At 62.4% G+C, this 25,848-nt stretch overlaps 2 protein-coding genes across 2 annotated transcripts in view; both read right to left on the reverse strand.

The window, feature by feature from the left end:
* Nucleotides 1-12,240: 12,240 nt before the first annotated feature.
* LOC135874937 (interleukin-36 receptor antagonist protein-like) lies at nt 12,241-15,825 on the reverse strand. Its single transcript, XM_065399891.1, has 4 exons — nt 15,744-15,825; nt 13,903-14,097; nt 12,907-13,031; nt 12,241-12,450 (listed from the first exon to the last, which is right to left on the reverse strand). The coding sequence occupies exons 1-4, from the start codon at nt 15,823-15,825 to the stop codon at nt 12,241-12,243; spliced, it is 612 nt and encodes a 203-aa protein (XP_065255963.1).
* A 6,356-nt stretch (nt 15,826-22,181) lies between these two features.
* Nucleotides 22,182-25,848, reverse strand: part of LOC135874180 (interleukin-36 receptor antagonist protein-like) — a 32,864-nt gene continuing 29,197 nt past the window's right edge. Inside the window, exons 2-5 of the mRNA XM_065398933.1 lie at nt 24,670-24,730; nt 23,452-23,540; nt 22,636-22,760; nt 22,182-22,391 (exon numbers count right to left, since the gene is read on the reverse strand). Coding sequence (XP_065255005.1) covers nt 22,182-22,391; nt 22,636-22,760; nt 23,452-23,540; nt 24,670-24,730 — 485 coding nt within the window. The remainder of the gene's footprint in view (nt 22,392-22,635; nt 22,761-23,451; nt 23,541-24,669; nt 24,731-25,848) is intronic.

A 25,848-nucleotide genomic window follows, 5' to 3' on the forward strand; every position in this document is an offset into this window, starting at 1 on the left:
CCACTGTGACCCCAACTGGCATCCGTGGGAGTTTTGCATTGGTCCAGGCTCCGGCCCATGGATGGTGAACGCCCCAGCTGGGGCTGCGGCTGCCTGGGCCAGTCTAGTGCCAGGCACGGTGCCAGCGCTCAACACAGGCACTTGTCCCTAGCTCACCCCAGCCCCTCCTGAGACAGGCTCCGTGTGTCTCCAGCCCAGGCTTTCACTCCCTGCTCTGAGGCGGGCTGATCCTGGAGAGGCAGAGGAAGCTCACAGCAACACTCTCCCCCAGATGCCCCCTGGTCACAGCCACCCCAATTTTCCCTCCAGCCCCACCCTGCCCCCTAGGTCCTGCCAGCTGAAGCTACAGCAGAGCCAGGCCAATCCTGCCTGCAGTCCCAGGCCAACAGGGCCCCATGCTGCGACAGGAAGAGCCCGGCCTAATGACTGGGGCCAGCTTAGTGCTTGGGACATCAGGGTTCCTGGCTCCGCTACAGACCCTGTGTGAGCACAGGCTGGTCCCATCCCCCCTCTGTCCCTGTCTGTAACAATCCTTCATCTGTACAGACTGGGAGATCCTTGGGCAGGGACTGTCACACGGTATGTCTGGGCAGCGCCCAGCACGAGGGGGCCCTGATCTCGGTCGGGTCTGGGCAGTGCCTGGCACGACGAAGCTTGATCTTGGTCAGGGCTTCCCCAAGCCTTCCACCAAGAGCAGTTTCCCTCTGGTGCCTGTGAGCATCCGGTCCCCTGTGGTCCGTGCATGGCCAAACACAAGAGGAAGTGATTCCTGGCCCTGCCAGCTCCTCACAGCTTCCTGCAGGACACTCCCCTCCAGGTATAGGCGGCGCATCTTAGCCCCGGGGCCAGTGGGCAGAGGTGTCACCCTGTTGTTCTGATCACAAACTTAATGTGCTATTAACACTCTTGCCCCATGGATGCCAGTGGCACTGGCACTGGCTGCAGTCATAGAATCATAGAATATCAGGGTTGGAAGGGACCTCAGGAGGTATCTAGTCTAACCCCCTGCTCAAAGCAGGACCAATCCCCAGACAGATTTTTACCCCAGTTCCCTAAATGGCCCCCTTAAGGATTGAACTCACAACCCTGGGTTTAGCAGGCCAATGCTTAAACCACTGAGCTATCCCTCCCCCGTCGGAACAGGCCTGGGCCAGCCTTGCCCCATGGGCACGGGGCTGGTGTGGGCATGACAGAGCCAGGGCAGCCCCAACCACGCTCATCTAGGGACCCCGTCACACTGATCCGTGCGGGCATGACACACACACACACCCCCAGACACGTCCTGCACCCATCCACCACGCAGCCCCCTGCAGGCGGAGAGAGGGCAGGGATTTCGTGCTATTTCTAGATTTAAATTCTCAGCAGTTGCCAGATACCCCGGTGATGGGCGCTGGGCGAGCCCCTCACGCCCTCTAGCCTGGCCAGGACACCAGCTGGGGGCCTCATGTGCCGGCTGGGCTCGAGAGGGAGGATGTGCCGAGCGGGTCTTTCCCAGCTCTGAGCCCCGGGGTCCCCTAGGTCTGCAGAGTGGGGGGCCAACCAGGACCTCCCTCTCCACCCCCCCCCAATCCCTCCCACCACCTCCAGGACGGCTCCTCCCAGTGCACAGGGGGCCTGGCTGCATTCCCCCACCCCCATGCCGGGGCATGAGTGCCAGCAGGGCCTGGTGCTGTGGAAAGCCCCCTAAACCCTCCCTCCAAGGACCTAGGTGGGGGCGGGGGGAGGTGGGGCCTAGGCTGGAGTCGGGGACCACAGTGCATGCTGGGAGGTTGTCCCACAATCCCTTTCACCCCTGCCAACCAGCCCGTCCCCTCCATGCCGCGGGCAAGGCAGCTCTCTCCTTACCCATCTCGTGACGGGGCTCGGTGCAGGTGCAGAGGCCCAGGGCCACTCGGTTCTGCCTTCCCCGGCCCAGCAGGCTCATGGCTCCGTCTCCAAGGGCAGGGGGCCTCGGGGCTGCTCTCCCCCAGGCCCAGGGGCACAGGGATGTGGGGGGCACGATGGGACTCTGGAAACGTGGCTCGGCGGAGCGGAAGAGCCCGAGCCCGGTGCTGGGGCGAGGAGGAGCCGGCGCGGGGCTGCCAGACAGGTTTGACAGCAGCAAGCCCAGACGGCCACTGCCGGCACGGTGCCCACTCCGGAGCCCCGGCCAGGGAGTCCTGACTGTGTGCAGAGTCACTGACCTTTGGCCCCTGGGGCCTGCGAGCTGCGCTCCAGCCTGGGGAGGAGCGGGGGCAGGAGGGGCGCTAGAGACCGGGAGATTCGCGTCCCAGCCCCGGCCCCTGCCCCTCCCCGCACCACCGGGGAACGAGCTGCTGGGGTGGGCCCACAACTCGGCTCTCCCTGACCTCCCTGAACGGGGCTGGCGGCCCAGCTCAGCCAGCGGCTGCCAGGAGCTGAGCCCGGCTGGGGATGGGCGTGTCTGGGCCTGGGAACGCGCTGGGCCCGATCCTCCTTTGCACCGGCTCTGTGGGCCCGATCCTCCTCTGTGCCGGCTCGATGGGCCCGATCCTTCCTTGTCTCAGCACCATGGGCCCGATCCTCCCCTGTCCGGGCTCTGTGGGCCTGATCCTTCCCTGCCCCAGCACCACAGGCCCAATCCTCCCCTGTCCGGGCTCCGTGGTCCCGATTCTCCTCTGCCCTGGCTTTCTGGGCCCAATCCTCCCCTGTCCTGGCTCTGTGGGCCTGATCCTTCCCTGCCCCAGCACCACAGGCCCAATCCTCCCCTGCCCTCGTTCTGTGGGCCCGATCCTCCCCTGCACCTGCACTGTGGGCCCGATCCTCCCCTGCCACGCCACTGAGGACCCTATTCTCCCAGGTCCCAGCGCCTGGTGTTGTCGCTGACACCGCTGCCCTGCCAGGGTTACATGCCACCAGCCTAGAAGGGGCAGCGCCCTGCACCCACTTTGCCCTGGTGCAGGCACCAGCAGTGAGGTGCAGGGCGAGGGGCAGGCGGCCCGCCCCACCCTGCAGCCAGTGACACTGGTGTAAATCAGGAGTGAGGCCATCGCCCTCCCATGGCTCAGCAGGGCCTGTGCCTTGTTTACACCAGTTGGGACAGGTGGAGGGCTGGGCTCCAGGCCTGACCCAGGAGAGCAGACGGGGCCAGGCTGCACATGGGTGACTCCCCGGCTGGTGCTGCCTTCCCCTTTGCTCAGCCAGGTCAGAACCAGCACATGCGTAGGAGGCCCTTGGATCCAGAGCCTTAAAACTAGTTGGGTGCCTAACTCCCCTCAACCTCCATGTGCCCAAATACCTTTCACAAGCTGGGCTGGCATAGCTCAGCCTGGCTGGCCACTACATGTTCCCGGCACCCATGGGGCCCACAGCAGCCAGTCGTTCACTGGGCTGGTCAAGGCAGCTGGGCCGGCCCCATCTCTGCGCCTGGCAGTGCCATCCTGCCGGGGACCCTGGCCAAGGCTCGGGGTGGGGGGGCTGCTCCAGGGGTTCCGTGGCCAGGGAGCAGCAATGACACATCCAAACCCCACGACCCCTGGGACGGGGCCAGGACCCCACACAGCCTGGTGGGCTTCTAGGGTGCCTCTGCCTGCTGCCCCGCCCCTTCCCCGATGGGCTCCGCGCGACCCCCGCCGCCCTGCCCCTTCCCCGACAGCCTCCGCGTGATCCCCGCCGCCCTGCCCCATCCCTGATGGGCTCCGTGCGACCCTCCACTGCCCCGCCCCTTCCCCGACGGCCTCCACCCGACCCCCGCTGTCCCGCCCCTTCCCCGACGGGCTCCGCGCGACCCCCACCGCCCCGTCCCTTCCCCGATGGCCTCCGCCCGACCCCCGCCGCCCCGCCCCATCCCCAACGGGCTCCGCCCGCCCCCTACCGCCCCGCCCCTTCCCCGACGGCCTCCGCCCGACCCCTGCCGCCCCGCCCCATCCCCGACGGGCTCCGTGCGACCCCCGCCGCCCTGCCCCTTCCCTGACGGCCTCCGCCCGCCCCCCGCCGCCCCACCCCTTCCCCAACGGGCTCCGCCCGCCCCCTACCGCCCCGCCCCTTCCCCGACGGCCTCCGCCCGACCCCTGCCGCCCCGCCCCATCCCCGACGGGCTCCGTGCGACCCCCGCCGCCCTGCCCCTTCCCTGACGGCCTCCGCCCGCCCCCCGCCGCCCCACCCCTTCCCCGACGGGCTCCGCCCCTTCCCCGACGGCCTCCGCATGACCCCCACTGCCTCGCCCCATCCCTGATTGGATCTAGCCAATCCCCTTGTTGCTTCTCTGGTCAATGAAGCTATGGCCCTGCCAGGGAGGCTGGGCGATTCTCCTGCACTGCCCCACACATTCAGCCTCTCTCCTAGCTGCGGCTCCCTACAGGGGCCCCTGCGCCCCCCGACTCTGTCCCCTTTGCTGTCCCCTGCTCAGCCCCAGGATCGAATGCCCCCCAGCAAGGCCATGGCCTCACGGCTAGTGTGTGCACAGCCCTGTGCTCCTCATTCACAGCCAGGGACGGGCCCTGCGCTCCACTGGCCCTGCCCCCCAGTGCAGACAGCACCCATCAGCCTGGCCCCTGGCTCTGGCTCCTGCTGCCTGCAGTGACCTGGGGTCTCTAGGTCTGCATCCCTCCTGTGGCTGTGGGGCCCCATTTCCTGGGCGGGGCTGAGCCCCAGGAGCTGCAGTGCCCAGGCCAGCAAAGAGCATCCCTCCAGGCTCTGCCCCCCAGCCCTGGGTCAGGACAGCCGCAGCCCTGGGGTCTGGGTGGCAGGGTGCAGTGCTGGGCACTGGCCTGTAGATGACAGCACAAGCAAGCACATGGCATGCTGGCAGGGGCATGGGAGCAGCGGAACAGAGGGATGTCAGCTGGACGGGCCATGGAGTGGGGAGGCAGATGGATGACGGGGGGTGAGGGGGCAGCTGGTCTGGCCAGATGGGTACGGGGGGCAGCTGGACCGGCAGAGGAGGTGTGTGTGGGGGGCAGCCGGATCAGCCGGGGAGCAGCTGGGGGGATGGTAGTAGGATGGTGTTCAGGGGCATGCGACCCAGGGGATGGCACAGCAAGGGGGTGGTGAGCTGGGCGTGAAATAGGGCGTGGGGGTCCAGGCAGCTGTGTGTTGGAGGTGCTCTGGATCATAGAATCATTGACTCATAGAAGTTTAGGGTTGGAAGAGACCTCAGGAGGTCATCTAGTCCAACCCAGGGCCGGCTCCAGGCACCAGCGCAGCAAGCAGGTGCTTGGGGCGGCCAACGGAAAGGGGTGGCACGTCCCGCTCTTTGGCGGCAATTCAGCGGTGGGTCCCTCAGTCCCTCTCGGAGGGAAGGACCTGCCACCGAAGTGCCGCCGATCGCGGCTTTTTATTTATTTATTTTTTTTCCTACCGCTTGGGGCGGCAAAAACTCTGGAGCCGGCCCTGGTCCAACCTCCTGCTCAAAGCAGGACCAACCCCTGTGATTGGTTTGGAGCCCCCATCCGGCATGTCACCTGATGTACTGGGATTTCACTGAGCCTCTCCTGCTCCACCAGCCTGGGTTCCCTCTCCCCGTTTTGCTGAATGAGGCTCTCCGACCTCTTGCAGCACACACACAGGTAGGGCCACACCCCGCTGCAGACACAGACTGAAGTCAGCTCCATGGGAGAGGACTCACACCCCTTTGGGGAGATAAACCCAAAATAATACTGTCTTGCACTGTATGGAAAAATCTGCACAGCGCAAGTTCATAAAAATCCACCCTCTTCCTCAATGTGAAGAGAGAGATGTGCACGACTTCTTGCCCCCCCCCCCAGTTAGAAATTACATAATCTGGGTTTAATTATAAACAAAATACATTTATAAACTACAAAAGGTAGATTTTAAGTGATTAAAGGAATAGCAAACAGAAGGAAGGAGATTACTAAGCAAATGAAACAAAACATGCAAACTAAGCTTGACACACTAGATAGGTAGGATACAAATTAGCAAATTCTCACCCTGAGTGATAAACAGGCTGGCAGATTCTTAAGGCACAAACTGCCTTGGCTTTCCCAGGTTTTCATACACAGGCTAAAGATCTTAGCCTAGGACCATCACTTCTCCCAGTTCAGCCTTTGTTCCTCAAGTATTTTCCAGTGTGGTGTTGTCGGGAGAGTGAGGCCCCCTCACGTTGTCATTGCCCCTCTTTTATATCTTCCCCCCCACTTGCTGGAAAGCTCTTTTGCTGTGACCTGGGTCAGACAGTTCCCATTGTGCAGTGCTATCTCCGAGAGGTTTCTGTTGCACGCAGTTCCTGGGGTAATCCTGGTGCTTGTGCATTTCCTCAGTAAGCCATTAACATTGTTTGGCCTCATCCAGCGTAGCACATTTGAAATACGGAGACATGGTCAGATACAGAAATGATACCGGCACACACATTGGGTAATCACATTCAGTAAATCAGAACCTTTCCAATGATACCTCACAGGCGCCATCTTGCATAAAGCACATCTCAGTTCTGTCAGTTCCATCTCACAAGCATATTGTCATAAAGAATATGGAGTGTAATGTCACAACTCCAACTAAATCATCCCAGCCAGGGTTTTGTCAAGCCGGGGCCTTAAAACCTTCTAAGGATGGAGATTCCACCACCTCCCTAGGTAACCCATTCCAGTGCTTCACCACCCTCCTAGTGAAACAGTGTTTCCTAATATCCAGCCTAGATGGATCACCCAGCGTAGCAGTGGCACAAGGGAGAGCCGAGTCCCAGGCTTTGGAAAGCAAAGCCGCACGCGGAGCACCAGAGCAAATGCCACAGCATCAGCTCCAGGGGCCTCCCGGCTGGGCATCTCCAGCCTCGGGCACATGCCTGCCTTGTGCAGCTCCACCTCAGGCTGCGGCCAGTGGGCCCTTTGCAGGATGGCGAGGAGCCTGCCCGACAGCTGTGATATATTAGCACTGTGTCACCGCGACACATGAGAGCCCGAGCCATGGCCCAGGACACCGCTGGGCCAGGCACGGTCCAAACGCAGAACAGAGCGCTGGTCCTGCCCCACAGAGCTGCTAAGGTCACAGAAGCAGAGCATCCCCCAGCCATCACAGGCTCGTGCACCTGGGGTCAGGGCCAACGGGGGGGGGGGAAGCCGGTACAAATTACCGGGGCCCGGCGGTCCGGAAGGGGGCCCGAGGCCCAGTTTCCCCAGCTTTCTCTCCCTCCCCCCCCATCGCCTTACCGGGGCCCGGCTTCCCCCACCTCTCGTCGGCCCTGTTTAGCCGGTCCGCCCTTGCTGGGGGGCCTGAAAAATTTTTTTCACCGGGGCCCGAACCCGCTCTCAGCGGTCCTGCCTGGGGTAGGGAAGGAGCTTGCTGCCCTTGAGGGATCCCCTCCCTACAGATCAGTGCAAGGGGTTGTGACATTATTGATATAATCTGGGACCATATAGAACATGATTGCAACCAACGTCCTGTAGTGGCACCAAATCTTGTATAAAGGGGGTCAAATGAGGTGTCTTAGACAAGGTTAGGGTTTGCTGGTTATGATTATGCTGTCTATATGTGTGTATCAATTTTGTAGTTGAAGTTATTGGCTCTATACTGTCTGTATTTCAAACTTATGCTATGCTTCTGGGAGACATCCCAGACAAGTTGGTGTTAGCTCTGCCTAGCCTGCTTGATGGCTCATTAAGGACCATCAGCTATACAATTGACCCATGGAGAGAAGGCAAATACGCCTTGTAACTCAGCAAAGTATGCAGGAACTTGCCCATGTGACTCCAGACTCCATTTTGCTGTAATTTTCCACAGTAAGAACAAAGAGGTGTTCTTACACCTGGAAAAGACTATATATGGCTGATGCCTCGTCTCCATCTTGTCTTCAATCCTGCTTCTTACCTCTGGAGGGACTTTGCTACAAATGGAAGCTCTACACAAAGGACTGATGACCCATCCCAGCGGGGGATGTATTCCAGAGACTTGATTTAAACCTGCAGTTTATTTTATCGCTGCTGGAAGCCTGAACCAAGACTTTGCCATTACTGTATGTAATTGATTCCATTTAACCAATTCTAGCTCTCATCTCCTTTTCCTTTTATGAATAAACCTTTAGATTTTAGATTCTAAAGGCTTGGCAACAGCGTGATTTGTGGGTAAGATCTGATTTGTATATTGATCTGGGTCTGGGGCTTGGTCCTATGGGATCAGGAGAACCTTTTTTCTTTTATTGGGGTATTGGTTTTCATAACCATTTGTCCCCATAACCAGTGGCACTGGTGGTGATACTGGGAAACTGGAGTGTCTAAGGGAATTGCTTGTGTGACTTGTGGTTAGCCAGTGGGGTGAGACCAAAGTCCTCTTAGTCTGGCTGGTTTGGTTTGCCTTAGAAGTGGAAAAACCCCAGCCTTGGGCTGTAACTGCCTTGTTTTAAGCAATTAGTCCTGAACTGGCACTCTCAGTTGGGTCCCGCCAGATCTGCATCATTACAGGGGTGCCTGGAGACCCCCAGCTCTCTGCAGAGTGCCAGGGACGCCAAGCCCGGAGCCACAGGCAGGGCCTATGGGGAAGGTCTCCTAGCCATGCCATGCGGAGACCCAAAGAAGAGGCAAGCTGACCCCAGCAGGCCATCAAAGCAACGGGCCAAGCTGAGATTCGGAAGGACCCTGGGGCACCTGGAGCTGGGAAGGAGCTTGCTGGGAAGAGCATGAGGAGGAAGATGGCTCCAGGGGATCTGCAGGAGAGGGTGGAACGCTCCCAGGGATAGAGGCAGCGAACCCAGGGAAAACTCAGGCTACCAGGCAGCCTGGGAGAGTACTGCTGAGTGGGGCAGATGCTCCTTGACCTGAAGAGCTGGCGGCCCAGACCCTGGGCAAGGAAAGCCCATGTCTCGGTGCTCAGCAATCAAAGCTGGAGGAGACGCAGCCTGGAGCGAGGGGACACAGGCGATGCCTCCAGCCAGAGCCACAGTCCGGCCCATTGTTCCAACCCCAGAGTCAGTTGAGTTTGCAGATGTGGGAAAACATCCAGCTGAGACAGAAACTGGCCCCTACGGGCCCCGCTCCCAGCCAGGCTCCTGGCGCCATCCCCGTGGCCTGCCAATGCCACGCCACCCAGAGCCCTGGTGCCTCCTGGTGACCCAGCACCGCTGTCTGCCCAGCCAGTGCATGCTGGGGAGGGTCAGCTGCAGGAGGGGTGTCTGGGCAGAGGGCACCCCAGGCCAGGGGCATGAGGGGCATCTAGCAGGGCAGCAGCCGAGTGGCTCCTTTGGGGAGGACCAGTGTGACGAAACAGGGCATTTCCTTAGTGTTTTGCATGAACATGGTGTGGGTCTCAGTTTCCCTGGGTGCTGCCTGTGTAATGAGGGGGTGGGAGAGGGTTTGTTGTTGCAAAGGACCAGGTGTGACCTCGCCTAGCAGCCGGGACCCCTGGACACCAGACAGCAGCCTGGTGATGGCAGACCCGGCGACGGGTGACCTGGTGACCGGGAGGCCCAGCCCAGTGGCCTCCGGTTCTGGCCAGTGGGAGGACAAGGGGCTGAGGAGAGAGGACCCTGGTGACCTGACCGGCTGGTTCCAGCCAGGGGGGAACAAAGGAGAGAAGAGAGAGGGCCCAGGTGATCTCTTTGCCCAGGAACGAAGACAAAGGGCGGAAGGGATATAGGGTGGTCGGCTGGGAGGAGGGGGCTGCTGGACTGGGGACAAAGAGCAGTCAGAATCGGGGACAGACCCAGCTGGACGGGGCTGAGACTGGCCAGGCCCGAGGACCCTGAGAACTGCCCGTGCTGTGTCCAGATGTACAATGAACCCACCTGTGTTACGCTGGCGGAGAGTCACGGCAGGCTAGAGATCGGGGGGCGGGCATTGCTCCCCTGGGTATGGTGGCCCCGAGCAAGTGGATTCCCTGAAGAAGTATCTGAAGAAGTGAGGTTTTTTACACAGGAAAGCTGATGCCCAAATACATCTGTTAGTGTTTAAGGTGCCACCGGACTCCTTGTTGTGTTTGTGGATTCCCTGAGGGGCCCACGGCAGAGCCAGGTGTGCTGATGGCTCAGAGAGGTACGGGCCCAGGAAGCTGTGGAGCCTGGGGAGGGCTGTCAGACTGACGGGGCCGTATGGAGCAGAGAGAGCAAAGGGCCTGGGAGTCCGGGACACCTGCCTTCCCATCAGGAGCGCCCTCCGGCCCCTTCTCTCCGCCCAGCGACCTGGAGAGAGGCCCAGAGACAGCCAGGCAGCCTGGCTCATACAGCTGTGACTATGGAGCTGGGGGATCTGGCCCTCCGCCCCAGTCCCCCTTACACTGCCGCACACCGTTACCTCCTGCATCCCCGGCCCCCTTCGGTTCCTGGGGTCCCCCCACCCAGTTATCTCCCAGCTGCCCCCTGCCTGACCAGCCACCGTCCCTGGATTCCCCTCCTCCAGAACCACTGCCTGTCGGTTCCCCTCCACCATTTTCAAATGTCGATCACACACTCAGCCGAATGCCCCCGCACAGCGCTCACATGTTTGGCAGCGATTCCCTGGGCATTTCGAGTAGTTTTATTTCTCAAAACAGCCTGTACAAAGAGAGGGAAAAGCCAGACCCGTGGCCGGGGGCCAGGGGCCAGTATGAAGCCAGATACCAAAATGAACCCCAAACGCTCCAACTCCTCCAGGCCCTGCCACCCAGTCTCTCGTGCCTCAAATATGGCCCCTGAGGCCAGGCTGGACCCACATGCCAGCCCCTTCTGGCCCTAGCATTTTTCGGGGAGGGAGGGGGGCAGTCAACAAGGGTAATCCTGGGGGGCAGCTGCATCCAAAATCAGCCACACAAGAGTGACACTTCCTAACACCGTGGTTGGTCCGGCGCCGGACCAGTCCCCGATGGTTACAGGCTGTGGGACCCCCGGCACCGGAGGGTTAAGAACAGGCTGGAGAAACCCGTCATACTCGATCCTGCCTCAGGAAAGCGGCTGGAGCAGACGACCCCCAAGGGTCCCTCCAGCTCTGCGGCCCTATGGCGTGACCCTGGTTCTCTGCTTGCTGGGTGCATAGATCCCACGCTGGCCAGGCCAGTTACACAGGCCTCAGGCTAAAATCCAAGATCTCTTCCCATCAGCAGTGTGGAGCGGTGCCTCCGTCAGCCCCTCTAACGGGATTTATGAGGTTACCCAGTATAAGCTTTATACAGGGTGTGACGAAGTGGGGGGGTTTCTTGTTTTCTGTGGAGTTTTCAATGGTTTGCATGCGGAGGGGGTGGGACTCAGTTTCCCTGCGGGTTACTGGTTTAACAAGGTGAGGGGAGAGGGAGTTTGTTTTGCAGAGGACCGGAGAGAGGACTTGGGGACCCAACCGATGGCCTGGAGGATGGATACCCCAGCGACCGGTGACCTGGCGACCCGGAGGCTCAGCTGAGGAGACACAGCCGGTTCTGGACAGTGGGCGGACAATGGGCTGCAGCGTGAGGACCCAGTGACCTAACCAGCCGGTTCCAGCCAGAGGACAGAAGCGAGGAGAGGAGGCCCCAGTTTACGACCCTGTTTACCTGGAGAGAAGACAATGGACAGAGGCGGGGCCTGGGGCCTGTGATCTCAGATGCCCAGCTGGGAGCAGGGGGGCTCGGGGCTGGAGACGGGGAGCAGGCAGAGCCTACCTGGAGGCAGAGAGACTGGGATGTGCTGGGCTGAGGGAGGCCAAGCCTGAGGCCCTGAGAGTTTCCTGTGCTGTGTTCAACCCTCAATAAACCCTCCTGTGTTACACTGGCTGAGAGTCGCTCCAGTCTAGAGAACAGGGTGGCATCAACCCCTTCGGGGGTGAAGGCCCGGGGCATCCAGAGCGAGTGGACTCCCTGAGGGGGCCCACGGCGAGAAACAGGTGTGCTAAGGCTCCGAGAGGTGCGGCTCCAGGAGGTGGAGGGGCCTGACCCCGGGAGAGAGTGGACCCCCGCGAAGGGCTCTCTCACTAACAGGGGCACCCCCCACAGACTGCACGGGGCCAAGAGTGGGCACGATCTGTGAGTCCGTGCCACAGGGTAAAGCGGATTTATTTGGGTTTAGACCCCGTTGGGAGTTGGGCATCTGAATGTAAAAGACAGGAACACTTCTGTAAGCTGTTTTCAGTTAAGTCTGCAGCTTTGGGGCAAGTAATTCAGACCCTGGGTCTGTGTTGGAGCAGACGGGTGTGTCTGGCTCAGCAAGACAGGGTGCTGGAGTCCTAGGCTGCCAGGGCAGGAAAGCAGGGGCAGGAGTGGTCTCGGCACATCAGTTGGCAGTTCCCAAGGGGGTTTCTGTGATCCAACCCGTCACAGTGGGTAGCTCTAAGCCCTCCACCATGGCTAGCCACCGGGAGGGCAGGGCTGAAGCAGCATATGGCTCCTGCCCCGTGGCTATTTGGGCTGGAAGTAGAAGTCGGTGATGGCAGCTTCCCCTGGGCGGGTGGTGAAGCTGATGGGCTCGTTGTCCTGGGCTGAGGTGCAGAGGAACCAGCCCGGGTAGGCAGCGGCCTCGAAGTGATGCGTGCTGCCGTTGTAGGTCTTGAAGAAGGTGAAGCGCTTGGCCTCCTCATCCTTGTAGAAGAGCTCAATGAGGTGCATGTCCTGCGGGCGGGGGATGAGGGTAGGTTAGAACCAGTGATGCCTCGGGACAGCCGGACACAATGGAGTGTGCGGCTGGGAGGCTGATCTGGGCCCCAGGGGCAACTGTTTGTATTGACTAGGGAGAGGGATTGGGGCCTGCTGGCCAAAACCCAGCCAGGCCCATTGAGAGGCCAGGGCCGGTCCCTCCTCTCTGACCTATGGGCTCAGGCTCTCTGCAAACTCAGGCATTGGCTCTGCTCCAGTCCCATTCTGCACAGCCAGGACAGCTGGAGATGAACCTTTTCTGTGATGAATGCTGAGAGCGTGGGACACTCCCGTGACCCCAGGAGGGGGGCTCCGGGAGCTGGCTGGTAGGGCCTACGCCCTGGTCCAGCCCTGGCTCTGAGCAGGGCTTTGAGAACCCCGGAGCAGAGACTCAGGGAGGGGCTGGCAGGGGGTCCCTGGCATCGCACTCACCTCCAGCTGCAGCCGGGGCTGCTCGGCTGTTCCACAAGACAGGCCCTGGCTTCCGCCTTTGATGCCCAGGATCAGGGGACACCTCTTGCGCTCCAGCCTTCTGTTGGGGACCACGCTGACCTTCTCTGCGGAGGGAGATTGAGAAGGGAAAATGTGATCAAAGCACGGTCAGGGCCTCCCCCAGGGCAGGTCACTGACTTCCCAGCATTGGCTGCTTCTGGTCCCCCCTCACTGCCTCGAGGCCCCACTGTTCTCCATGGGCCAGGCTCCCTGGCTGGACTACAGCTCCCAGGATGCACTGTAGTAGAATCATGAGTCTTGCATGGCAGTGCATCCTGGGAGCTGTAGTCCAGCTGGGGCGCCTGGCCCAGTGAGGAGAAGAGGAGAATGAGGCGAGTGAACTACAGCCCCCACGAGGCCCTGCAGCGGCTGGGGCGACTGCGATTCACTCCCTCCCAGCAAAGTGACATGGAACCTCCCCCCATTCCCAAGCCGCCCCTCCCTGCTGGGCGAGATTTGGACTGTTCACCCCAACTTGGGGTGGAAACTAAATTTGAAAGGTGGGAATTTCCCCAGGTTGGGACCTGATTTTTCACCAGCCCTAGGAGCAGTGGAGGGGCTGGGTGGGGCTCAGGACCATGCTCCGCCCTTCTTGGGGTTGCAAGACCAATAACGCTTGTTGCAAAGGGTTCCCCTGAGCAGCCGTTCTGTTAGTGTGCAACGTGCCGGCCGCTGGAACGAGACCAGGAGACCAGCAGAGCGAGTGGGGCAGGGGGCGCCTGGCTCTGCTGGCATCTCAGCCCCTTGGGGTGGGCATCGCTGGCTGCAAACTCCCAGGAGCGTTGTGTGGGGACAGAGCCCCGCCTGGCATCTTCCAGCGCCCGGGAGCCAAATGGACTAAGGAAGCTGGAGCCAGGCACGCAGGGGGCTCTGGGAAGGGGGTGGCGTGAGGTCACCAGCCGTGAAACCCCAGCAGGGACCCTGGGGGCAACCAACCTTCCTGGCTGGCGTTTTCGCCCTGCAGGTTCGCGGCCACCAGGCTGTTGTCCCGCAGGTAGAAGGCCTTGTGGCTGGTGTCGCGGATCTGGTAGTGGAACGGCTGTTTGGTCGGCCGCAAGCCAGGGGTGGGTAACTTCTGAATCTCCAGGTCGTTATTATGGAGCGTCACGCTCACGTTCCCGCCCCCGACATCTGGGAAACAAACCAACAAGCCCATTACCCAGGTGCTGCTGTGTGACCCCCCTCCCTAAATCCGCCACTCGGATCCCCCTACCTGCCTCGCACCTCCATCACCGGGGTCCCCCTCCCTGCCCCCGCACTCCCATGGTTGGGGTCCCCATCCCCCTGACACCAGGGTCCCCAGCATGACAGGGCCCTGATCTCGGTCACGATCTGGACAGCGCCCGGCACGACGGGGCCCTGATCACAGCCAGCTTCTCTAGCTGTGGCTATGCAGTTGCTAAGACCAGACTCCCCTATGGGGCCCCCAGCTGCTGGTCTCCTGGGTCAGCCTCTGCCTCCCCAGATGGGCTCTGGGCTGCGATGGGCACTGAGGCCATGGGGGGCACAGGGCACTGCAGACAAGTTGCTAAGCAGCGTCCACGTCTCCCCCTCTGGCGCAGCCGCCCCGAACCCCTGGGTCTAGGGTTACCATATTTCAACAATCAAAAAAGAGGACACGGGGTGCCGCCCTAGCTCCGCCCCCTCCCACTTCCCGCCCCCCTCAGAATCCCCCTACCTGGCCCCTGACTGCCCTCTCCTGAGACCCCCCACACCCTAACTGCCCCCAGGACCCCACCTCCTATCTAAGTCTCCCTGCTCCCTGTCCCCTTACTGCCCCAACCGCTCTTTACACCCCCTTCTCCCGACAGCCCCCCCCAGAACCCCTGACCAATCTAACCCCCCCGTTCCCTGTCCCTTGCCTGCCCCAACCGCTCTCTACACCCTTCTCCTGACAGCCCCCCCAGAATCCCCAACCAATCTAACCCCCCCATTCACTGTCCCCTGCCTGCCCCAACCACTCTCTACACCCCCTTCTCCTGACAGCCCCCCCGAACTCTCGACCAATCTAACCCCCCCGTTCCCTGTCCCCTGACTGCCCCAACCACTCTCTACACCCCCTTCTCCTGACAGCCCCCCCAGAACCTCCGACCAATCTAACCCCCCCTTCCCTGTCCCTTCCCTGCCCCAACCGCTCTCTACACCCCCTTCTCCCAACAGCCCCCCCCAGAACCCCCGACCAATCTAACCCCCCCGTTCCCTGTCCCTTGCCTGCCCCAACCGCTCTCTACACCCTTCTCCTGACAGCCCCCCCAGAATCCCCAACCAATCTAACCCCCCCATTCACTGTCCCTTGCCTGCCCCAACCGCTCTCTACACCCCCTTCTCCTGACAGCCCCCCCGAACTCTCGACCAATCTAACCCCCCCGTTCCCTGTCCCCTGCCTGCCCCAACCACTCTCTACACCCCCTTCTCCCGACAGCCCCCACCAGAACCTCCGACCAATCTAACCCCCCCGTTCCCTGTCCCTTGCCTGCCCCCCTCCCCCCACCAGGCCGAGGGAGAGCTGCGGACTCCACGTGCAGCCAAACACTGTGGCGCTGCTCTGCGGGGGAGGAGGGAGCGGGGAGGGGGAGGGACTCTGGCTGCTAGAGGCCCCAGTGGCTGCGAGCGGCTTTCAATCAGGCACAGCCGTCCAATCAGCCGCGCCGCACTCTGCATGAGGGGAAGGGGGAAATCCCGGACATTTCCACTTTATTAGAAATCCCCCCCGACCGCCATTTAAAGCTGAAAAAGCCGGACATGTCTGGGGAAACCCGGACCGATGGTAACACTACCTGGGTCGCTATCTTCGTCCAAGAAAAGGCTGAACAGCTCCTCCATGTTGGGGTCCACGACTGACTGTGAATCCGGTTCCATCCTCAGCCCGTCCCCTGAGCCCAGCCTACAGCGGTGTTCCTGCAGCGCTCTCCAGCTGGAGAGGGGAGACTGGGGTCAGTGATCTCAGTGTCGTCGTCCCCGTGCACAGAGCAGGGGTCTCAGAGCTATGGGGGACCCTGCCCCACGGACTCACTTCCCCACATTTGATTCACAGACCTGGCAGGGAGGCATTCCCACCCCCTTCTCTGCACCCCCTCCCCCAATCACAGCCTCCTGGGAAAAACATCAACCCCAATGTGCCCCTGGAAGGGCTGTCCATGGGGGCAGATATGGGCCGTAGCACACAGGGGGCACCTGGCTGATTTGGGCGGGGGCTTAGCTGGTATCCAGTAGCGGGGAGTTCCACAAGCCATCTGGAAGGCTGCATAGTGGCTGTCGGCACCATTGCATTCTCAGCCTCAGCTGAGGGGGAGGCAGAGCTTCTTGGGGGGAGATGGCAGCTGGGACAGGGCAGAAAGCGCTGAGTTCCTCACCCCTCCCACCCCAGGCACGGTGGATCCACCGAAGGGAGACCCTAGCCCAGCCCCAGCTCTTACCCCACACACTGTCTCCAGCTGGCTCTCCTCCTCCTGCGGCTTTGCTGTCAACAAAGGGAGACGGTGACCAGAGACGGCAGCACCCACGGCCAGACCTTTGCCCCCGGCTGCTGACCTCTCAGGAAGCCCTGGGCTCCCTGCACCAGCCCTGGCGGTGCCCCTCTCTCCCGACCCACAGCCCCCTGCTAGCCCAGCCCTTGTCCCCCCTCAGCTCTGCCGGTGCCCCTCACTGCCAACCCACAGCCCCTGCTAGCCCAGTCGTGGGCTCCCCCAGCTCTGCTGGTGCCTCTCACTCCCGACCCGCAGACCCCTGTTACCCCAGCCCTTGTCTCCCCCCAGTTCTGCCTGCACCCTTTCCTTCCAACCCGCAGCCCCCTGCTAGCCCAGCCCTGCCCCCCCACCTCTCTCGAGGCCCCTCATGCCCGACCCACAGCCCCTGCTAGCTCAGGCCTGCTCTCCCCCAGGTCTGCCAGTGCCCCTCACTCCCGACCTGTGGACCCCTGCTACCCCAGCCCTGGGTTCCCCACGCAGCAGTGGAGCGACACCAATTGACACCAGCAGAGGATCTGGCCCATTGATGCCCATGGATAGGGTTACTATACGTCTGGATTTTCCCGGACATGTCCGGCTTTTTGGGCCTCAAATCCCCGTCCGGGAGGAAATCCCCAAAAGCCGGACATGTCCGGGAAAATAGGGAGGGAGAGGTCGTGGGGCTTGGGTCCCGGCCGGAGCCATATTGGTACCAACTGGGAGGTGGGCGGGCTTACCCGCCCACTTCTAAAGGCCCCTCCCCCAGCCTAGCGGGAGGGACCACTGGACCCAGGAACCAACTAATTTCTTGGGGCCCGCGGTGCTCGGCCGGGAGCAGGAGCCGCTGGGGCCCGCGGTGCTCGGCGGGGGGCCGGAGCCGCTGGGGCCCGCGGTGCTCGGCGGGGGGCCGGAGCCGCTGGGGCCAGCGGTGTTCGGCCGGGGACCGGCGGTGCTCGGCCGGGGGCCGGAGCCGCTGGGGCCGGCGGTGCTCGACCGGGGGCCGGTGAGGCCAGGGCGGGCTGGAGCTGCTCGGCCGGAACCAGGGCCGGCGCCCCAGGGCCTGAGCCGAGCCGGGCGGGAGACGCCGGGGCCAGAGCCTCTTGGCCTGGGCCGGCCAGCTGCCGGAGGGAGCCGCTCGGCCGGGGAGGGCCGGACTGGGCCGCGCCGCGCCATGCTCAGCCCCAGCCCCAGCTTACCTGCTGCCTCCCTGTTTCAGGTTTCCCGCGAACATTTGATTCGCGGGAAGCAGGGGAAGGGGAGGAGCCGGGGGGCGGAGCGTTCAGGGGAGGGGGCAGAGTTGGGGCGGGGACTTTGGGGAAGGGGTGGAGTTGGGGCGGGGCCGGGGCCCCGTGGAGTGTCCTCCTTTTTTTAAATTAAAATATGGTAACCCTACCCATTGAGCCACTGCTGAGCGCCAGAGGTAGGGCCTGTCGGTGCCATCCCGTGGCGTTAGCCCGCGTCAGAGGACTCCAAAGGCTGTTCCAAGCCCAGGTGCGGGTAGGCCCAGCTTACAGCTCCAGCCAGACCGGCTCTCCTGGGGTGCATGGGTGGAGGGTGTAGACACGGCTCATGAGCTGTGCTCACAGCCACCCGCCCATGCCCCATGGAGCCTGGCAAGGCAGGGACCCACAGATGGCCAGCCTCCATGGTACAGCCTGGAGGCTGGGACTCACCTGTGGGGTATCCCCCAACCCACGGGTGACTCCGGGTTGCTGGACATGGCTGGGCCTGGGGGAGAGAGAGGCCGGCACCTGGCGTCAGTCAGGAATGAGCAGGATTCCTGGCTATCATGAAGGTCTGACCCTGCCTGCGGCTGGGACCGAGCCCCAACAATGGGGCTTTGAGATGGGCTGCATCAGTGTGTCTTTAACCAGGGAGCCGGAATTCAGATTGGGGCATCCTTCTCCAACACAGCCTATAGTGCCAGGAGCTGCCCACAGTCCCAGGACGGACGCATGTGCAACAGCAGAGACATTAATCCGCAATGGCAACATGCCTGAGGCCATCACTACGTTTCAGAGTGAACACCTGGCTGTGCGAGATGGTGGCAGCTCATAGGCCTCCTAGGCATTCTTTCTGACCATGGGGGCCTGAGCCCAGGGGAGTTGGTGGAGCTTTGCTGCTTTACAGCAGCTGAGGTGCCAACCCAAGGGGAGACCTGCCGATGATGCCAAAGGCTTTGGGCTCGGGCCCGGGCCAGCCCTGGCAGGCACCTGTGCCCAGGTAACTCCCAGCCATGAAGGCTGCAAAGGGCTCTCTGTTCAGCCAGCAGCTGGTAATCCTAGCTGAACCCAGCCCCAGTGCCCACCCGGTGGTGCACTGGATTCCTGCCCCTCCCTGTATGCCCATCCCCCATCCCAGCCAGAAGAAAAAGCAGAGGACACACCGGGCGCCAGGGCAGCGAGCTGGCAGAGGAGGCCCATGGCACTGAGCACCCGGGGGAGAGCGGTACCTGCAGTCCACAAGTTCCTGTGAGCTCTGGAATGTGCCGTCGCACCCGCCCAGCAGCTCCACAGCTACTTATGGGCCCTGCCGCGCAGGGAGTGACGGTTACACCTGGGATAATGGGCCTGGTAGAGGACAGCGCTGATGTAACATGCAAATTCGGCTGACACATGGCGGCTTCCAGGAAGGGGCAACACCCAGTCCCGGACGAGAGGGCTGGGGAGAGCTCATGAACTGAGTGACGTATGGGCAGGAATTGGGTCAGTCTGGAAACCCCAATGCAGGAATCCTCAGATAGAGACCTGGACTGAGACCCCGTCATGCCGCATGCTGCCCAGACCCCCCCTGAGATCAGGGCCCCGTCATGCTGGGGGCTGTGCAGACCCCAACCGAGATGGGGAAACTGAGGCCCAGACAGATTGACACAGAACCCAGCTCAGCTCAGCTGCAGCCCAGCGCCTGCGTCATGAACCCAGCTGTCCCCAGCCAGCTGCCCCCCATTGCGGCTGGTGCTATGGCAGATCCGTGGGGAGGGGTACTTGGGGTTTCAGGAGCATGCAGAGCTGGGGAGTCCAGTGCGGAGCCCCAGGCATGGTGAGGGACCCTGCATGTGCAGCTGGCTCACGCTGGGCCGGTCCCCACCTCAGGCCAGGAGGAGGCAGCTGCGGAAGCTGGGGGATGTTGAAATCTTGCTGCTGCCACGTCAGTGGGTGGAATTAAGGGAACCTGCCAAGCGGGCTGTGGGTGCAGCTTGGTCCCGGTGTGATGCCAGAGCCGTGGGCGGCATTGCCTCAGGGGGATCAGGGCGCAATGATGGGTGAAATGCCCCAGCCGCCGTGGGGCTGGCCCTCCATGCACAGCGTGAGCAGAGGCCCCTCCTCAAATGAACTGGTTCTCCCACCCCCATCCGGGTGCATCGAGTGTCCCCAGCCCCCTCTGGATTTCAGCCGCACCCTGGTTCCCAGGATGGGTGCCTGAGCTGTGGGCAGAGCTGGCTGGGAAAGGCTCCTGGTTTTCCCTGAGCCATTGGCCTTTCGTGCCAAACGCTGGGGCAGGCTCGCTGGTTCCCCACTGATGGGGGGCTGGAGGAGCAGCCCACGAGGGGAATAAACCCACAAGGAAGGACGTGTGTGTCCTGGGGAGGCCTGGGAAGCCCCTACCCAGCAGCAGGGTCCGTCTGCAACCTCGGGTGCCCAGCTCCCCAGGCAGTCCCTATGGCTCACTGGGGGTGCTACCCCCCATGTTCCTCACGTGCCCAGCGCTCCCACTGACGCCGTGGGGCTGCCTGGGGCTGGGTGCAGCACACGCGCTCCCCTCTCTTGCCCCAGTCCCTTGCCTGCAAACTGGCCTGACTGGTTTATCGGCAGTGACGTCTGTGCCATGCGCCTTCCCAGACTCCATCCCCAATGGGCACGGACATCGCACCCATGCCCAGCCCAACCCATGGCCTGTCTGCCATGGAGCCACTCCCAGCTGCTCCAGAGAGCCCCTGTGAGGGGCCATTCCAGAACCACCCGCCCCGGGAGCTGTTTCTCCCTGACCCTGTCAGACCCAGGGGCAAGGGGCTCAGATCCCAGCTGCTGCGTTAGCCCCTCTCCTGTAGCTCTGGACGGTCTCACTCAGGAGAAACGGGTCCTTGGTGGAACCTCACTAAGCTCTTGGCCTCCATGACACCATGCGGCAGTGAGTTCCCCAGGCTGGAGGTACATTGTATAAAATCCCTTCCCCTGGTTTTGGTACCTGGCCAGTCCCATTCCCTGGGGCAGCTCCTCTGCCCCCCACCCCACCACGCACTAGCCCCCGTGTTCAACAGGCTTATTCCATATTGCTCCCATGCCCGCCCGTAAAGCTGGGATGGTAGAGTGCACGGGGCACTTTCCCTGCAGGGGAACATCTTCCGCACGGGCCCAGGGAGCGAGGAGAGCTGGAACATGCCAGCTCTCCTCTGCAGGTGCGATCCCCCGGGAGGGCGGTAACACGGAGTGAGCACTGTATGCGTGGGAGTTGTGACTGGCGCAGCCCCCTTGACTCCGATGGAGCAGCACCCATTGACACCAGCTGGGGGCCTGGCCATAGACCTAGATAGGGTGGCCAGATGTCCCGATTTTATAGGAACAGTCCCGATTTTTGGGTCTTTTTCTTATATAGGCTCCTATTGCCCCCCACCCCTTGTCCCGATTTTTCACATTTGCTGTCTGGTCACCCTAGACCTGGAGCACTAGTCTCGTGTGACTGCTGGGGAAACTGAGGCACGGAGTGGGGAAGCGAGTGGGTGGCTGAGCAGGGAATGGAACCCAGGAGTCCGGCTCGCCATTGGCTCTTTCGTTCCTTACTCCAGCTAAGCCCTGTGGGGAACCAGCCCCGTGTTTATCCAGCCTGGAAGCCGTGGGGAGCAGGCTGGGGGAGGGGGGTGGCAGCCCCGGGCTCTGGGAAACGGGGAGCCTGGCGTTACGGCTCCAGCAGGGCCCAGCCGGGGCGTTTGATGGGAATTGGGCCCAGAGGGGGGCGGGTGCATCTCAACTCAACAGTGTCGCTCAGGCATGGGTAGCTACTTTCCACGTTTATTCAAAGCCAGGCTGGGGCTGGGGGGGTCCAGAGCTCTCTGGTGGGACAAGCTATTCACACAGCGAAGGGGTGCACCCAGATCCCCTCCCAGGGCACTCGGCCCTTCCGTAGCCGTGCAGAGCAGAACCGCCGGGAGACACCGAGCCGAGCCAGAACGGTGCTGACGTGGCACGTGGGCAGACACCCGCACACTCTGGGATTCGTCCATGGGCAGTAGATTTACCCTCACACGCCCTGGGAGACAGGGCCGGGCTGGTGGCCCCACTGTACAGAGGGGGAAACTGAGGCACGGAGCGACTCCGGGACTTGCCCAAGGGAGTCTGGCAGAGCAGGGTTTCCCAAGTCCCCGGCTAGTGCTCTAACTGCTGGGCCATCCTGCCGCTGGACGCCCACAGGCCCCTTTGGAAAAGGCTGGGCATCCTGGATAGCCATGCCAGGCTCCACGGCACTGGAGACGGGCCCCCAGGATCGGGGCCCCCTTCCGGGCACGTTGGCTGAAGTGCACAGCCTGGCTCTACAAGGGGCTGGGTGCCCTGAAACATTCCCACCGGGCGGGCGCTCAGTTCCCCGGCAGGATCAGGCCCCGGGGCCCTCCTGCTGGGACCCAGGAATCCTAGGAACACAACCCTGGCTGGTTGCGGCTGGGTCAGGGGAGAGGTCGTGCAGCCCTTCCCGACCCAGCTGGTCTCCTACGCAGCCAGGGGCGAGGCTGGGCTGGCAGCAGCCAGGGGCCGGGGCACACCTCCCGGGCGGCTGGGCTCAGAACAGCTGGAAGTAGAAGTCGACGATGTGGGCTGCGTCCTGGTGTAAGGTGAGGCCCAGGGGCTCGTTGGACTGGGCCGAGGTGCAGAGCAGCCAGCCCGGGTTGGCGGCCGACTCGAAGCGCCACATGCCGTCCTTGTAGGAGCGGAAGAAGGTGAAGCGGGTGGTTTCATTGCCGCCCCGGGACAGCTCCGTGATGTTCATGTCCTGCACAGGTGGGGAGAGGCTGGTGAGGGACGGAGACTCTCCCGCGGGGGCCAGCCAGGGCCTGGGGCTGGTCTGTACGCTCGGACTGGTGACGGGCAGAGATCTGGACTCCAGTGGAGCAGGGGGGTCTGGGAGCACCCACAACCAGCCTGCGCTGCAGCTAGGCCTGGGCCGGGGGAACGGAGCCCCAGGGAGGGGGGAAGGGGGCATAGGACACGGAGATCTGAGGGGGGTCCCCACTCACCTCCAGCTGCAGCACAGGCGAGGCGCCCGTCCCACACGCCAGGCTGCGGCGCCCCTCCTGGATGCCCAGGATGACGGGGAACTTCTCCGGCTTGAAGAAGCGGTTGGTGACACAGTAAATCTTCTCTGTGGGAAGAAAGAGGGGGTGAGCCCTAGGACAGATCCACGTGCCCCCAGAGCAGGGCTGGGGCCGAGCCGCCCCCTCGCCCATCAGCTGAAAATACCACCCTGGCAGAGTCCCCGGCGAGTCCCAGGGTGGGAGAGCCGGGCTGGCTCTCAGACCACCCACGTGACCTAGCGGCCAGAGCCCTCGGCATGCCAAAGGGGCCGGATTGGGCGCATTGGGAATAAAACCAGACTGGCCTGATTAGCGCTTAGCAGAGCAAGCAGGAGGGGGGGTCTGCGCTGCCGGCCCTGGGGTCACGGGGGGTCTGCGCTGCCAACCCTGGGGCCACGGGGGGTCCGCGCTGTGGCCCTGGGGTCCCTGGAGGGTCTGCGCTGCCGGCCCTGGAGTCACGGGGGGTCCATGCTGCCGGCCCTGGGGCCATGGGGGGCTGGCGTTCCAGCAGGGGGTGCAGCCCAGCTCTAGCATCGCTGCTCAATGGCTGCAAACTGTGTGGAGCTCAGGGGAGCCGAGCGAAAGTGCCGGGGAGATGGAGCTGTGCTGAGGCACCCAGGGCAGGGCGGGCACAGCCAGAGGCTCTGGCTGCCAGGCGAGGGTGGTGGCACGGTGCCCAGCACAGGATCTGCCCGGGAGGCTCCCAGGCCCTGGCCCGCCCAGGGCAGGGGCAGCAGGGGGGCAGCGGGCGCGACTCACCTTCCAGCGCAGAGTTGGAGCCTTGCAAATAGCCGGCGACCAGCTGATTGTTCCGCAGGTAGAGAGACTTCTGGGCCACGTCCCAAAGGCTGAAAGGTAGCGAGTGTGAGCCAATGAGCCGCAAACTAGATCCAGCCCCAGTGCCCCACCCCTCCAACCCCCCCAGCGCCCCACCCCCAGCACTGAGCCCCTCAACACCCAGCCCCTCCCCTCCGATGCCCAGCACCCTGCCCTGCCCCTCCGAACCCCCAGCGCCCCTCCAACCCCCCCAGTGCCCCACCCCTCCAAACCCCAGTACCCCTCCCCTAGCACTGAACCCCCCAGCATCCTGCCCCTCCCCTCCAATGCCCAGCACCCTGACCCTCCAAACCCCCACCGCCCCGCCCCTCCAACCCCCCCAACACCCCGCCCCTCACCTCTGACGCCCAGCACCCTGCCCTGCCCCTCCAAACCCCCACCACCTCTCCAACCCCCCCAACGCCCCGCCCCTCACCTCTGACGCCCAGCACCCTGCCCTGCCCCTCCAAACCCCCACCACCTCTCCAACCCCCCCAACACCCCGCCCCTCACCTCTGACGCCCAGCACCCTGCCCTGCCCCTCCAAACCCCCACCACCTCTCCAACCCCCCCAACACCCCGCCCCTCACCTCTGACGCCCAGCACCCTGCCCTGCCCCTCCAAACCCCCACCACCCCTCCAACCCCCCCAGCGCCGATTCCCAACTGATCTAAACAGACATAACCTGCTCCAAGCTCAAATGGAAGCATCCATGCAGGGCCATGCCAGCTTCTCTCCACACAGCCCTCAGCGACCCTAGACCCAGCAGTGCAACAAGACACCACCGACCCGCCAGCCCCAGCCCCAGCCATGTGCCTCCCGCAGGCCCCGCTCCGCTGGCAGTGAACTCAGGGATCCTGCTTCGGGATTGCAGAGGAGCTGATGGGTGCTGGGTGCCTGGTCCCACCGAACATCCCCTTTGCCACGCCCAACCCACCCCGCCTTGGGCTGGCGTCTGCTCTCGCAATCGCCCTGTCGCTGCTGTCAGCGCCTTGCACAACGCGGCCCTGCTCCATGACTGGGGCTCCGAGGCCCTACCACAATACAGAGAACAACAAACACCACAGGGAGCCAGTCCCGCCTTGTGAAAATCCTCGCAATTGCTCGACCATGGATCTGAACTCTGCAGCCCTGCGCTGCGAGGACACAGAAATCACTTACCGGTACTTGGGGACTTTCATCTGGGTGGCTGGCTTTTCATGACTATTGGACGGACGGGCCTCTGAACAGTAAAAGAGAAAAAGTACTATCAGGTAACTGAGCCAACACACCGGACAACCCATCCTGCACCGGCTGACCCTGCTCTGTGGATCTACTCTGCCATTGGGCCAGCATGGGTCTCTTTATAGAGGCTGTCACATGCTCCCGCATGCCCGTAATGTACATCATTGCTCTATAGCGTAACTCATTCTGTGGCATCAAAATTTCCACTAGCGTAATTTTCAACCTGCATGCGCCTTGCAGCCTGTGTCGTAACCAGCTGCGCTGCAACTTCCACACTGCGGTGACCTTTTGCTTCCTGTGTGTCACCTCGGAGGGAATGAAAACTACAGTCAGAGAAATGCAGCTAAAATTAGAGCCGGAGGGGAATTTGTTTAGAAATGAGCTGGGGTTTCACCTTGTTACAACTAAACTCTCACTTATTCAAAGAAAATCAAAATGCCCCTGATCGGCCGTGGGCTGGCTCTGTGGCGTGCCGCTTGCTTGCCCACTACCGAGATCTCTATACATCAGCCCATTTTCTGGCTTTAGAATACGGTCGTCGTGCTGCAAACTTCTGTCCTGTCTCGGAGCTGCGTCTCAGCCTATCCCGGCGGGGTGGCTGCCTCCCGGATCCAGCTACAAGGAGATCAAATGCACTCTCGGCAAAAGAGGAAGGAAAAAAGCCCCATAGAGCCGCAAGACCCAGCAGAGAAGTAGCAGAAGAGAGAACCCTTCGCAGCTGTAGCTTGCTGATGGCAATGCAGTACCCAGGCCCGCCTGTGGCTCCGGGTCGCCCATTCTTCGCCTGCCTCCTGTCTGATTTCTTGCCAAGCTTCGCCCGGCTATTTATGCTGCTTGGAGCGAGGGGAGGTGTGGTCACACCTGGGAGGGCTGGCTTGGCAGGGAGCTGTTGTTGCACAATGCTGCGCCAGGCGGGAGGGACTGGCTGGTATTCGAGCACACTCAGCTCCACATGCAAACCGTGCTGGGTGGGAAGCTAGAGCTGCCAACTCGGGGAAAAGTCATTGCCAGAATCTCCCAGGCTGGCAAACTGGGGCCGGCTGTCAGGGCGCTGGGGCCGGAAGGCAATACACGCAGCACTCCGGCATGGCCCCCCACCCAACACGGCCCTGATCG

Source organism: Emys orbicularis, chromosome 2 (genome assembly GCF_028017835.1).
Source record: "Emys orbicularis isolate rEmyOrb1 chromosome 2, rEmyOrb1.hap1, whole genome shotgun sequence".
NCBI lineage: Eukaryota > Metazoa > Chordata > Testudines > Emydidae > Emys > Emys orbicularis.

What these genes read in the sequence shown, in the direction of transcription:
- LOC135874937 (XM_065399891.1), bottom strand. Translation starts at nt 15,825, where the DNA reads ATGGAACCGGATTCACAGTCAGTCGTGGACCCCAACATGGAGGAGCTG. An exon ending in GGACGAAGATAGCGACCCAG is followed by an intron (nt 14,098 to 15,743) that starts GTAGTGTTACCA and finishes TTTGTTTCCCAG; the next exon opens with ATGTCGGGGGCGGGAACGTG. An exon ending in CGAAAACGCCAGCCAGGAAG is followed by an intron (nt 13,032 to 13,902) that starts GTTGGTTGCCCC and finishes CTCCCTCCGCAG; the next exon opens with AGAAGGTCAGCGTGGTCCCC.